The sequence below is a fragment of the Aythya ferina genome (assembly GCF_964211825.1).
Source record: "Aythya ferina genome assembly, chromosome: 5".
Lineage (NCBI taxonomy): Eukaryota > Metazoa > Chordata > Aves > Anseriformes > Anatidae > Aythya > Aythya ferina.
Genome location: NC_140301.1, coordinates 10978718 through 10990829, shown reverse-complemented (window position 1 = coordinate 10990829; position 12112 = coordinate 10978718). Strand labels below are relative to the sequence as shown.

The window sequence follows — 12112 nt, the reverse complement described above, 5'->3', positions numbered from 1 at the left end:
TATTTGAAATAAGAGGATACAAATGTTTGAAAGAATTGTGTTTAGGTAGACAATAGCACAGTGAAGTAGAACTTCAGTGTTTTTAGTTTTTGGACATTTGAAAGAAATTAGTATTTTAACTTTTGGCTTGTATTGGATTTGCTGGTATAGGAGTGATACTTTGGAGTTGCAGGTGATCAGAGTCTTTGTCTGTGAAACGTGGGATTTCGCGTTTTCTTTTGTAGAAAGTTAATCCGTTTTTTCAGCAAGATACTTTCACTGTTACAGATGATCCCTTTTCTATTCAGCATACCTTTTGTGCTACCTGATGGCAGTCTGGTTTTGCTCAGAGGCTTTGATATCAGTACATAATCTCTGCCATTGCACTAAGTCTTTAATGCCACGTAAGTGAAGATTTGCTATGCATGGTTTTGCTATGCAGCCTCTCAGTCTGTCCAAATTTAAAACCAGCTGCAGAAGGTAGCTGTGTGGTTTGTGAGTATGCATATGTAGCAGAGGACTAGATCTGTACACTTGAACGTGAAAGAGCATTTCTTGAAAATCTAGTGGTTGACAGTGCTTCAGAGCTTGGGATCTTTATCCTGTCACTTTTTAGTAACTAGGGGTACAAAAACAGTGCCTGTGGAAGCAACAGAGATATTTGCCTTGACAGCTGTACCTTGCTCTGTTTTTGCATCCTTATAGAACTGCAGTGACAACTGCAAGGTGAGTGTTTACTTCTGTTTGAAGTCAGATGCCTCTCTTGCTTCCGAGGCACTGCTTTTGCTCAGTATGGCTTCATTGACAGTGGTGATGGTCTTGGGCACAGGCCTGCTGGTTTACCTGCAGAATTTAGCATAGCATTGCCAGTGCCTGCTGTCAGCCTGACTTGCTTTCCACCAGGGGAGCGTTAGAATAAGATCTCAGTTTATTTTCTGCTGTTGTCCAGGCTGAGCCACTTGGCTGCCCAACCAAAATAACAATGTGCTGTGCGTACCACTGTGCATGCAGACTCAGTGGTCAGGAACACTAAAAAGCCAAAAGCCAATGATCTGAGATTCATCACAAAACCTCTGTAGATGGAAAATGATGCAGTCAGCGTGGTAATGGATAGAGATTTTTGGCTGTTGTTTCTGAATACATCCAGAAGTGGTTCTGAAAAGATGTTAAAATACAGTCTTGCCTGAAGCTATTTTGATTACTAAACATCATTAAATGTTCTGATATTCTGTTTGGCACGATGCTATTAAATGAAAAGGTTGTGTGCACAAACACGTGCAAAGAGGCAGATGGGTGTAGAAGCTTCCTGAATTTAATTTCTAGTTGTTAACTTCAAATGGGCTGGACTTAGAACTTTGCTTGAATTTGTTTTGCTATTAAAAAAAAAAAAAAAGGGGGGGTGGAGGGGGAAACAAGTGCCTTGACCAGACTGACAGAACCTGCCTGAATCTCGTGTTCAATAACACTGTTGAACAAGCCTGATTCTTGTTATGGCAGTGACTTTTCCAGCAGTTGAGAGAGCTGATGTTGCGGTGTCGCTGCATCACGTGCCAGGTGAGCAGCGACTCCATCCTTGAACTCCTGTGATTTTTGTGACCTTATCCCATTAAGCAGATGCACAAGTGTTTTGACTAGATGATAACCCCAAGTTTGTACATAATCGCAGGGATGCCATCTGTGCATGCTGCCTTGCCCTGGGACATCTGTTCAGTAGCTCTAAGAGCATCTGCTGCAAGTGCTGGTGCTGCTCCTTGAAAGAGGCTGTGGGGCTTCATTTGGCACTTGATCAGGGATGACGGAAGTTGTAAAGTCAGAATAAAAACTCTGCTCTATTTATGTTTGGAAGTGATAAAGGGGAAAATTTCCTGAATGAAATGCAAAAAGTAGTCATGCCTTAGTTCCTAGAACCAAAGCACTTAATCAGGCTTGTGCTTACCAGATGGTGCCCTGTCTTCACTGTGCAGTGTTTTAATGTCTCATGATAGGTGCTAGCGTCATAGGGATCAGAACAAAAAGTGCTGTATGCACTCTAAAGATGTTCACAAGAACACGTATCCCAGAGTTGTACTCAGGGTCGTGTCTTGTTTGGAATCTGTGAGCCCTCCTCCTTTGGCCACTTCGACACCATGAGATCAGTAACGCCTTTGAATGAAACGTCATGTTCTTTTGTCACAGGTGAAAATCCCTGCTCTGGTAAATAGGATGAATACATGAATATGTTTCTTTAATGCAGATGATGGATTAAAACAACTCATAAAAAGATTTCGGGCTTTCAGCTTCAGGTGTCTTATATGTTTTTGTTTAACATCAATGCTGACTTTTACGTTTTTTGGGGTCATGGCATCCACATCATCTGTTTCCAACTTACGGTGTACTTTTAGGAACCTGAAGCCTTATTTTCTCATCTGGAAGTGAAATGAGCTGTCAAACACACAGGTAGATCTTCACTATGATTGTGGCAAAATGAAAGAAAAAAAAAAAAAGAGGAGTAAACTTCAGTAAGTCAGGTATTATTTTCTCCTAAAAATAGCCAGGCATTGTCTTCTTATAACAGTACCCTTATGTAAGGTACGTAGGGGTTGAAAAAATTGTCAAGAAGAATTGCAAAGCATGTTGAGTTGATCGTGGAATGATGTCCTTCTGTAAAGCACGTTCTGCAGTCTTAAAATAACCCAGCTTTTTGAAGTGCATAAAATTAATCTGAATTTAGAAACATGTTTTTGCTTTTTTCTCTTACACGTTGCGATTTGAATGAGAGGGACTGCTGACAGATATAGAGAAAGGACCGGAGTTGTATAATTGTGTAAAAGAAGCCAGTAGTAACCTACATGCTTGACAAATATGGAGATTATAGCAGTGGAATAGTTTCAGCCAAGGTCACACACTCCTCTGTATTGCTCTTCCATAAACAGTGTTTTTTCTTGATACATGTGTTCTGAGAATTTGATCTGTCAAAACAGATGTTTCTTTTTAAACAGACATGATCAAAAGTAATAAAATACAAAACACTGAGAAATAACAAAACAAGAAAACATCCCTTTGTGCTAACAGGCTGACAAATAGGTGACTGTCGCACATGTCTCTTGGAAAAGGTCACAATGAAGGCAGCAGGGAGGCTAACCATAGCAGGAAGTTGACACACAGAGATATCTTAGACCCATCCCTGACTTCATGCAGTTGTGATGCAGCAGCAGAACTGATTGTAACACTCAGCAGTCTCCCTTGGGCTATTGATACGGATCTCATAGCAACATGGAAAGTTCACACTTGTCTGCTGCTGATGCGTTTATTCAGGCAGTACAAGTGTGGAAGACCAGCATGATTTTTTCCCAGATGCTTTAATCCTTTCAGGATCCCAGACTTGATTGGTTCCAGCATTTTCTTCTTCCCGGTAAAATATTGGGAAGAACCTATAAAAAGACGTGCATGTTAGAGACTAATTCATTTTCTTTTCTCTTGTATGGTAGCTTCTGTTAATTCTCTCCCCCCCCAACCCCCAATTTACCTGTCAATTGAAAGATGTAGACAAAAAGTTGTGCAACAGCATGCCAAAAAGCTGAGATAGATTAAAGAGTAAAATAAAAAATCATTTTCTCACAGGTTGATGATTGCTTGCCTGAACTTACGATTTGCTACTCGTTTCCCTTCCATTTTCCATTTCTTGCAGATTAGAACTTGAACACAGAATAGGCACGTTTATTTCAGCAGTGAGTGGCCTTTATGTTGTAGCTTTTCTCTAGAGTCTAGTTGGAGGAGGAAAGAAAAGATGTTTGCTATTGAGAAAGCTATTTGCAAATGAATTATACTCATATGGTTTATTCAGAGAAAAAACAACCACATCTTCTAAGACGTGAACATGGTGATATGTGTGTCTGTATAGTCAAGATCTCTGTGTGAATCTGTGCATCTCCCCTCTCCTCATCCCCCAAATCAAATAAATAAATAAATATGTAAAGGAAATCAATGCAGGCATGCTGGCTTATGCTGCCTTGCACTATTTAAATACTAGAGATTACAAACGGGGCTATCCAGCCAGTTTCTCCTGTTGGTGTTTTTGTTGACTGCTGTTTGCTGATGTTTGTTTGAGAGTAACTGCTTCTGAATTGCACTTGTTGAAGGGAGATGAAAAATAGGTGCAGAATTTGTTTGCTGTCATGTTCTTTTCACGTAGCTGAAGAGGTAAAATGTGGTGTTTTATACAGTCCTGTAACATTCAGCCACAGGTGCAGGTGTACATATATAGTTAGCACTGGCTATTGCAGTAAGCTTTAATCACTTCTGTCTTACATAAAATGAGTCGGGAGCCTGACAACGACCTCTGTGCATAAGCAACAAGCTGGTTTTAGTCCAGAAGTAACTACTGACACTAAAGCTTCTCAGATGGGAAACTATGTTGCTTTGCAATTTCCTATATAGTTCACGTGATAAAGCATACATGATTAAGTACAGTGTCTGACTGACCTTTCCAGGGCTGGCATATTGCCTTTTCTATTAACAAACAAAGCATTATGTAGTAAATGATCAGCTCTGTGGCTGTAAGGCAGTATGAAGAACGACTGCAGGAAGCCAAGTGCTTCCCATGACAGAAGCTTGTCTTGTTCTGTGATCAGCCATGTAAAAATGTATGTATTTATACTAATACTTTGGATGTGAGAAAGATGTTGTGTAGGTCTTTTTTGATTTTTGTTTTTTTTTTTTTTTTTTATTGTCTCAGTGTTGCTCATCTGAACAAGAGCAGAAGAAGTTCTCTTTAATGACTTCCATTTGTGCTTTGACAGCAGATGGCAATTAAGGAACGTGTAACTTTTTAAGTATGACTTCACTGATGGTACTTGCCCTAGTACTTTCCTGGCTTTCAAAACACCAGAACCAGTATCTTCTGCATGTTGACTGAGCTTTTACTGAATATCAAGATAAAATAATAAAAATATCCTCTCCAAATTTCTTTGAGCGTAACTTAGGTATTTTAAAGGTATTTAGGTGGTGGAGGTTATCAAGATTCTGCTCTTCTGCTTAGAGAAATCCTGTTTCTCTGCTTTCTTCATGCTTTTACGTGTACGAAACCAGCTAGTTCCTTCACAACACCAGCCTTTCCTATTTTTTCCTCCCTGTACTGAATATGTTTTTGTACATGTCTGCCTTGCTTTCATTCCATTTTAGTTTTGCCTTTATCTCTCTGTGACTGTTTTTAATTTGCACTTGAGTCTTTAATTGATGTGACCTGATAATGCTCATGTTGTATGTGAAAAATCTTGCAATCTTCCGGCTGTCTGAACAGCAAGGCATTGTCAGGATGGAGGAGGGTTTGAGTTTCTCTTTGGGCTGAGCTTTGCCTTGAAGTTCTCCTTCCCAGTCTGTTGTGATCTGTTGCATATGTCCCCAGCTAGCGTTTAATCTGAGAACCTAGTTCCTCCCAAAGATCTCAATTTCTTAGTTTTTGTGTTCTAAATAGCCTCTGCTTCACTGGTGAGAATCATTCTTGAAGTACACACACCTTGTGAAGAAATACTTGTCCATACTGGCTGTTAAGGTCTGTGAAAACAGTAATCATCAACTGGGTATTGATTATTTTGCATTGCAGTTTTTTTATATATGTATGTATGTATTTATTTTTTTAAACCCCAAACAAGCATCCATTTTGCAACTGCCATGTTAAATTGCTGTCGTCCAGTAGGGAAAAACATGGCACTTCAGAGGCAGACAGGGGTAGGGGCTAGCTGGAAAACCTAACACCTGTACTTAATTGTAGAGGTTTTTCTGCTCTAAGCGAAGGTCTGTATAACCACCTTTGTATATCCAGGGCTTTGTTTTGCAAGAAAAATGAGCACTTTGATTTCATATGCTGTAAATTTTCTGTGTTATCTGAGGGCCAAGACAAGGCTTTGCTATTTCTGCTGTCAATGTGTTGCCACTAGGGCAAAATTGACCCCAGAATAAGAGCTGCCTCCTCCCGCCAGCGTGAGGCCAGTTAATAGCTTTACTTTGTTAACTCGACAGTACTGTCCAAGGGCTGTTCCCTCGTGACAAGTGTGTGAAGGTTTTGATTGCTAATGCCAGGTGTTGAGACACCTGATCTATCCAGGAGGCTTTGTTCCCTTGTAAAGCTGAACAATTACAGCTGTAAAAATAAAATTGAGAAAATGAATTAAACACAATTGTGTGTATGGGAGTCCTAAAAGTAAATAATTTTTTAAGTAGATTTGCAAATAGTGAGTACAAATTCCACAATTACCTGATGCTTTCTTACCTTAATGGCTTTTTGTTTGTTCATTGGTAATGATACATAGAGTCCTTTATTTTTGCATTGCCTACAAATCCTGCATTCATACAAAATGTCTTGGTGAATAGAATAAGGATCATTTTCTTGTCATTGAACCTGTTCTGTGGATAAAAAGAGGACTTCAATTTCCAGGACAATCAAATGGTTTTGAACATAAGCTGTTTTCGTGTAAATGGTATTGCCGTTTTTATAATGTGCTGAATGCGTAGTACTTGTCTCTACTTCTTTTTAAAAAATGACCTAGTAAATCCATGCTGAGTAATGTCTTTAGATTGTGACCTTCCGTGTGGTATTTACTTAAGGAACTAGGTGAACTAAGAAGAACGCGACAGAAACAATAAATAGGCCAAAAATGGAGCTGATTCTTCTTCATGTTTTACCTACAGCTATTTTGAACTGGAGAGCAGTGGACTACGGGATGAAATTAGATATCACTACAGGTTTAATGGGAAGTCAAGAACAGAGGTGTTCCCTTACCGGCTGGCAGATGGACAGTGGCACAAGATTGCTGTATCGCTTAGTGCATCTCACCTTCTGCTCCACGTGGACTGCAACAGGTAAGAAAATGTCTTCAGTAATATAATTCTTTTAAAAATGCTCTCTACTTACAGGGCAAGACTAAAACTGCAAAAGGAGATTAAAAAAAGCTTAATTTAAAAAGTGCAGCAAACTGTAATGGAATAAGAAAAGGAAAATAAAGCATTAAAATATTACATTACATTGTGATTATGAACAAATGTGGAAAAGGTTGATTGCTGACTGGGGAGTATTAAATGCATTGCTGTTGTTTAGGCACTTGCTGATGTTATGTTTGACTGTGATTGCATTTAAGAGTGATAGATTGCTGTGCAGTCTTTCTGTTGTGAACTGCTTCACTCAGCATACCTGAAAACTTGAAGAATAGATAGATGTGTCAGAGGCATTTTAATTTTATATTACATAATTGAGCAGTGCACTTTTTGCTGATATTCCACCCACTGCCCTGCTCGGAAAGTTCCAAGAAACCTGGCAGCTTCTTTTCACATGTATAGAACTGATGCTGCTTGTTTCTGGAAGGGTGTTCTGTCATTGAACTTTTTTTTCTTAAAAAGTTGCAAAGAGCACAAGAACAAGACGGCAGATTGTCAGGATTTCAAGGAATAAAAAGGCAAGGACTCAGGAATCTCCTGTTGGGACATCATCTCACAACATATTGAAGACTGGCTTTTGCTAAATTAGTGGTTGATGAGGGAACTCAGAAAACTCAAAATTGGAACCTTCAAAAGTAGTCTTAAGGAGTGAGGAAAATGAGCTGTTACTTTCAGATATTCCTGCACTGAAACAAGTATGAAAATATTTTTTGTATTTGGTGAGAGGATCAGTCTACTGTATGTGTTTTGGAATTGTTCGACTTAAATGGATAGGGCGATGGTAGCTGATATTTCTTCCTAAAGTCCTCATTTCAGGCAGGCAGAATAAAGTTATGGGACTTTTATGGCAGGACATGATAATTGGAACATTTGGAAAAGTTTTAAAACTGTCCAAAGTAGTTATGAAGTACTGTCTTAAAAGGAATGTTACAACCATTTTCTGCAATTGCATTAACTACTGACAGTAATAACCTAATCTCAAGGAAGGTTGCCTATTAAATCTTTTTGTTCATACCCTAAAAACAATTATATGCTTAGAGCAGTTTTGATTTCATTCAGGCATGAAATTTATAATTTGTAAAGATTGTCTTCGTCTTGGTCTTCGGATTTGTTTATCTTACCATTATTTTTTTTATTGGTTATAATTTCTTTTTCTTTTCTGTTTATTGGCATACTGGGTTTTGGGACAGATTCCTCATCTCCTATGTTTTATTTATTTATTGTGTTTTTTTTTTTTTTTTTTAATATATATATATACATGTATGTATATATATATAGTATATATCTTGATGAACAGTAATTGTGTTATGGAAGACCTGCTTAGCAGATTTTTTTTCTTTTTTCTTTTTTTTTTTTTTTTTTGCTGGCTGCCTTCTTGCATGTGATGTTAAAGGAAGATGACACAAAATGCCTGTCTGGTACAGAAGTCTATCCAGGAACAAGAGAGCTGCATAGTGTCATGGTTGATGTTCTTTACAGTAACAAGAAGCAATAGATAAATACAATTATAGAATAAGCTGTGCTGTCATATGAGGTGATAAATACGTATAGACGTCTCTGTCAGCCCCTAAACAGGGCTGATGGATCTAAGAGTGTCCCCTTGGCTGTTCCCAGCATAGCTTCATACCTAAATATCTATTTGGCCATGGATTTGTGGCAGTTTATGACAACTCCTGCATAAAGTAATAGGAATAGTTTTGAAAGCAAGACTTGTATACAGATCATAGTGAAAACTTAAATGGTGAGGGGAAAAAGGAAAAAAAGGTTTTAAAGTTCCTGACTCAGCTGTGTCATTTCTGTTGGGTTAATTAGAGACTTTTGTGAATGTTGGTGTTGTAGTTTGCTTTTTATTTTAGCTCCCTACATCTTTGCACTCAAAGGAGGAGTCAACATATTTTTCATTTTTGTACTGGCATTTCTGGCTGACACTACAATAAATGTCAAAAGATGTGAAAATGAAATGCTTGGTCTAAAGAAGGGCAAGCCAATGAAGCGGATTTCTGAGCACTAACAAAACCCCTAAGTTTTCCTAAAATTAGAGTCGAGAAAACTGCAGCTGAAAGTATGCACAGAATCCAGCGTTAAGGACTGTAGATTTATATGTAAATGCCACCCTTTTAGGCTGTGGGCAGATGCCTAATGAGAAGCGATGCTTTTGCAGACGTAACAGGGAAGGCGAACACGACTGCATTCAATAGATTCACCTGTCCAACCTCCTGCAGAGATTCGGGTTTTGCTTCTCTTTTGGAGAGTCCATCAGAACAAAAATTAGCTTCAAGCCTACCTGCCTAGTGAAAGGGGTTCTGCACTTCTTTCTTACTGTTTCCTCACCCTTGTTTAAAAAAAAGAGGGGGATAAAAATGATGAAAAAATCACAGAGAATCACAGAATGGTTGAGATTGGAAGGGACCTCCAGAGATGGTCTAGTTCAACTCCCCTCCTCAAGCAGGGTCACCTAGAACATGTTACACAGGATTGCATTCAGGTGGATTTTGAGTATTTTCAGAGAAGGAGACACACAGCCTCTCTGGGCAGCCTGTTCCAGTGCTCTGTCACCTGAACTGAAAACAAGTTCTTTCTCATATGATGACGAAACCTCTCGTGGTTCAATTTATACCCATAACCCCTTGTCCTATCACTTGCCACCACTAAGAAGAGTTTGGCTTATCATCTTTACGTTGTCCCCTCAGGTACTTATAGAAGTTGTTAATATCCCCTCTCAATCTCCTCCTCTGTAGTAGGCTAAACAGGCCCAGCGTACTTGGTCTTTCCTCATAAGGCAGATGCTCCAATTCCTTCATCATCTTCATGGCTCTGTGCTGGACCCTGTCTAGAAGTTCTGTGTCCACCCTTTGGATTCCTATGGGATTTCTTTAAGGGGGTTGCAACTTGGCATCCTTACAAATGTGCATGAATTTGTATAAACACATTGTTCCTTTTGTTTTCAGCTACAGTAATATACTATACAAGACTATTCTGGATAAGTGACTTGTGAATAATGTGTTATTAAAGTTAGCCTGCATGTGAAATTGCACTGGAAGTATTTGCATTGGGAAAAATATCCAGACATAACGTAATTTTGCTACAGGATTTACATTGATACCCAAATCCGCCCTCTGGCTTCTGAAAACTGCAGTGTGTCGGAAAGCATTGCATATGAAACTTTTAAGTTGTAAAGAGAGTTAAATCTACTTTTATTCCTTCCAGTCTTACCACCCACATTAATCTGGTTTGTAAAATTGCTTTGACATTGGGTACTTGATTGTCTTTTGGATTCAATTCAAAGTTGATTTCTGTTTTTCACACCTAGATAGTTTAGGGTAGGCTACCTGAGTACTGGTAAAAGCCTTTAGTGCTTTTAAGAGTCATCTTTAAAACAGTATAATTGCCTCTATTCTAATGATACGTAACATGGTGGGGGAGGCATATGTATCAAAGGAGGTGTATCTGCACAAGTACAAAAGTGTCCTTTTGAAATCAGCTCCTACTGTGCCTTACTTGCTGCTTTTGGCGCTCTTTGATGAACAGGGAGTAAGAATTGTTGCTGAGTTTGATGCTCAAGCCTAGAGCTGCTGGCACAGGAAAATGCTTGAGAATCCAGGCTAAAAACCCACTGAAAGTCACTGGACTCTGTTTTCACTGACATTGAGAGCCTTTGCATTGGATCTAGGAGGTAGTCTCTAGCCAGGGATATCGTTCAGACTTTTGACATAAGCAGTGGGTGTATATGTGCACCTATAACATTTTGGTAAGGTTCATCAGGCTTAGAAAAAATGAAAAGACTATATTCATTATGAACGTCCAACTGATGCACAAATAAAACCTATGCTGAAAGCAACACGGAAATGAATTTCACTGCTGTTGCTTTCCTTCCTGATGTTACATCTCCAGTGCTAAGTCCACTAGTGGCATGCAACTCTTGTTTTGAAACATTGGTTATGCTTTGGAGCTGTGCTTTCTTACTGCAGGGAAAAGGGAGTTGTCACCAGCTGCTTTTCTGGTGAATGCTTAGGCTAATCTACTGCAACTGTCAGAGGGTCCTTAAATAACCTGTGGTCCTAAAGGGTTATTGTGTTGTGAAATAGGCTCTGTCAAGCACCTTCCCCGATTTGTTCTCTTTGGGGAGCAGAGGTAAAGGATCCTGCTGTGCGTAGCTGCATTGTCAGGAGGTTTTCAGCCCCAGGAGATTGTCAAGGCCTATTTTAAGTTGGCATTTGTTTTCAGTTCGATGGGAATTAGTTTCAGCTGTAGAAAGTGTGTAACGTTGCCCAAGAGTGAGGGAATAGCATTGGGGCTACAATTTAAGAGGTGGTGGGAACTGTATTAAAATGCATTTATTGATAATTTATTAAAGAAATATAAATTCCAAATAGTTTTCAATGTATCTAATTCATCTCTGGAGGTGATCTGAAGGCTGCTTGCTTTTCGTTTTTATTTTTGCTTTATTTCTTGTCAACCATATTGCTGCAAAGGTACGCACCTGTCCAAAGAGCTTAAGTATTTCTTTCCTTGAACTCTGTCTGCAGGCATAAAAGGTAGAAGGCAATTTGCTGCAAAAATAAATGCTTTCCAGTAAAAATATGTGCTGAAGTGCATTTTATTATGAGCACAGCCTATAGTTTTGATGGATACTTGTAGCTGTTTGATGGGAGTAGTTGGTAAGTGTATAAGAGAATAGATTATAAAACTGGAGCAGGCTAGGAAGTAGTCTTCCTCTGAAAAACATGCTGTTGTCGTCTTTTATGTTTCTTCTGTTAGAACAGGGCATTAAGGAATTAAAAAATGCATGAGCAGTGAGAACTTTTTAATTGGAAAAATAAATAAATTAAAGCAACGTTGTCAAACTATGGGAACCCAATACCTCTGAGTCCTTATAAATAAAATCTTCCAGCTGCCAGTGTGACGTTTTTAACTTCTTTAGATAAACTCTGGTGACTTTGATTAAAGCATAATAAATAAAAGAACATTTAAAGCGATCACTTTAAAGGAGATTCACCACTTTACTTACTGTAAAACACTTGCTGTTGAAAGAGGAGGTGGCAAGGTGGTAGTGTTACGGAGTTAGGTAATTTATTCTCAAAACAGTTGAATATGATCTTGTGACCGAGATTGCTTCTCTGCTCTATGCTGTAGCAAAAACTGTCACAGAACTGGTTACTTAGGTAGAGTACTATAATTGTGCATTACAGGTGCACCCAACAGCTGATTTGTGGTATTCTTGATT

General features: G+C 38.8%; 1 protein-coding gene across 5 annotated transcripts in view; it reads left to right on the top strand.

The window, feature by feature from the left end:
- The window catches only part of NELL1 (neural EGFL like 1), a 287963-nt gene that overhangs the window by 34534 nt on the left and 241317 nt on the right, over positions 1-12112 (top strand). For all 5 annotated transcript variants that reach the window (XM_084520793.1, XM_084520792.1, XM_084520790.1 and 2 more), the window contains exon 4: positions 6646-6816. In XM_084520793.1, the coding sequence (XP_084376919.1) occupies positions 6646-6816 (171 nt within the window). The remainder of the gene's footprint in view (positions 1-6645; positions 6817-12112) is intronic.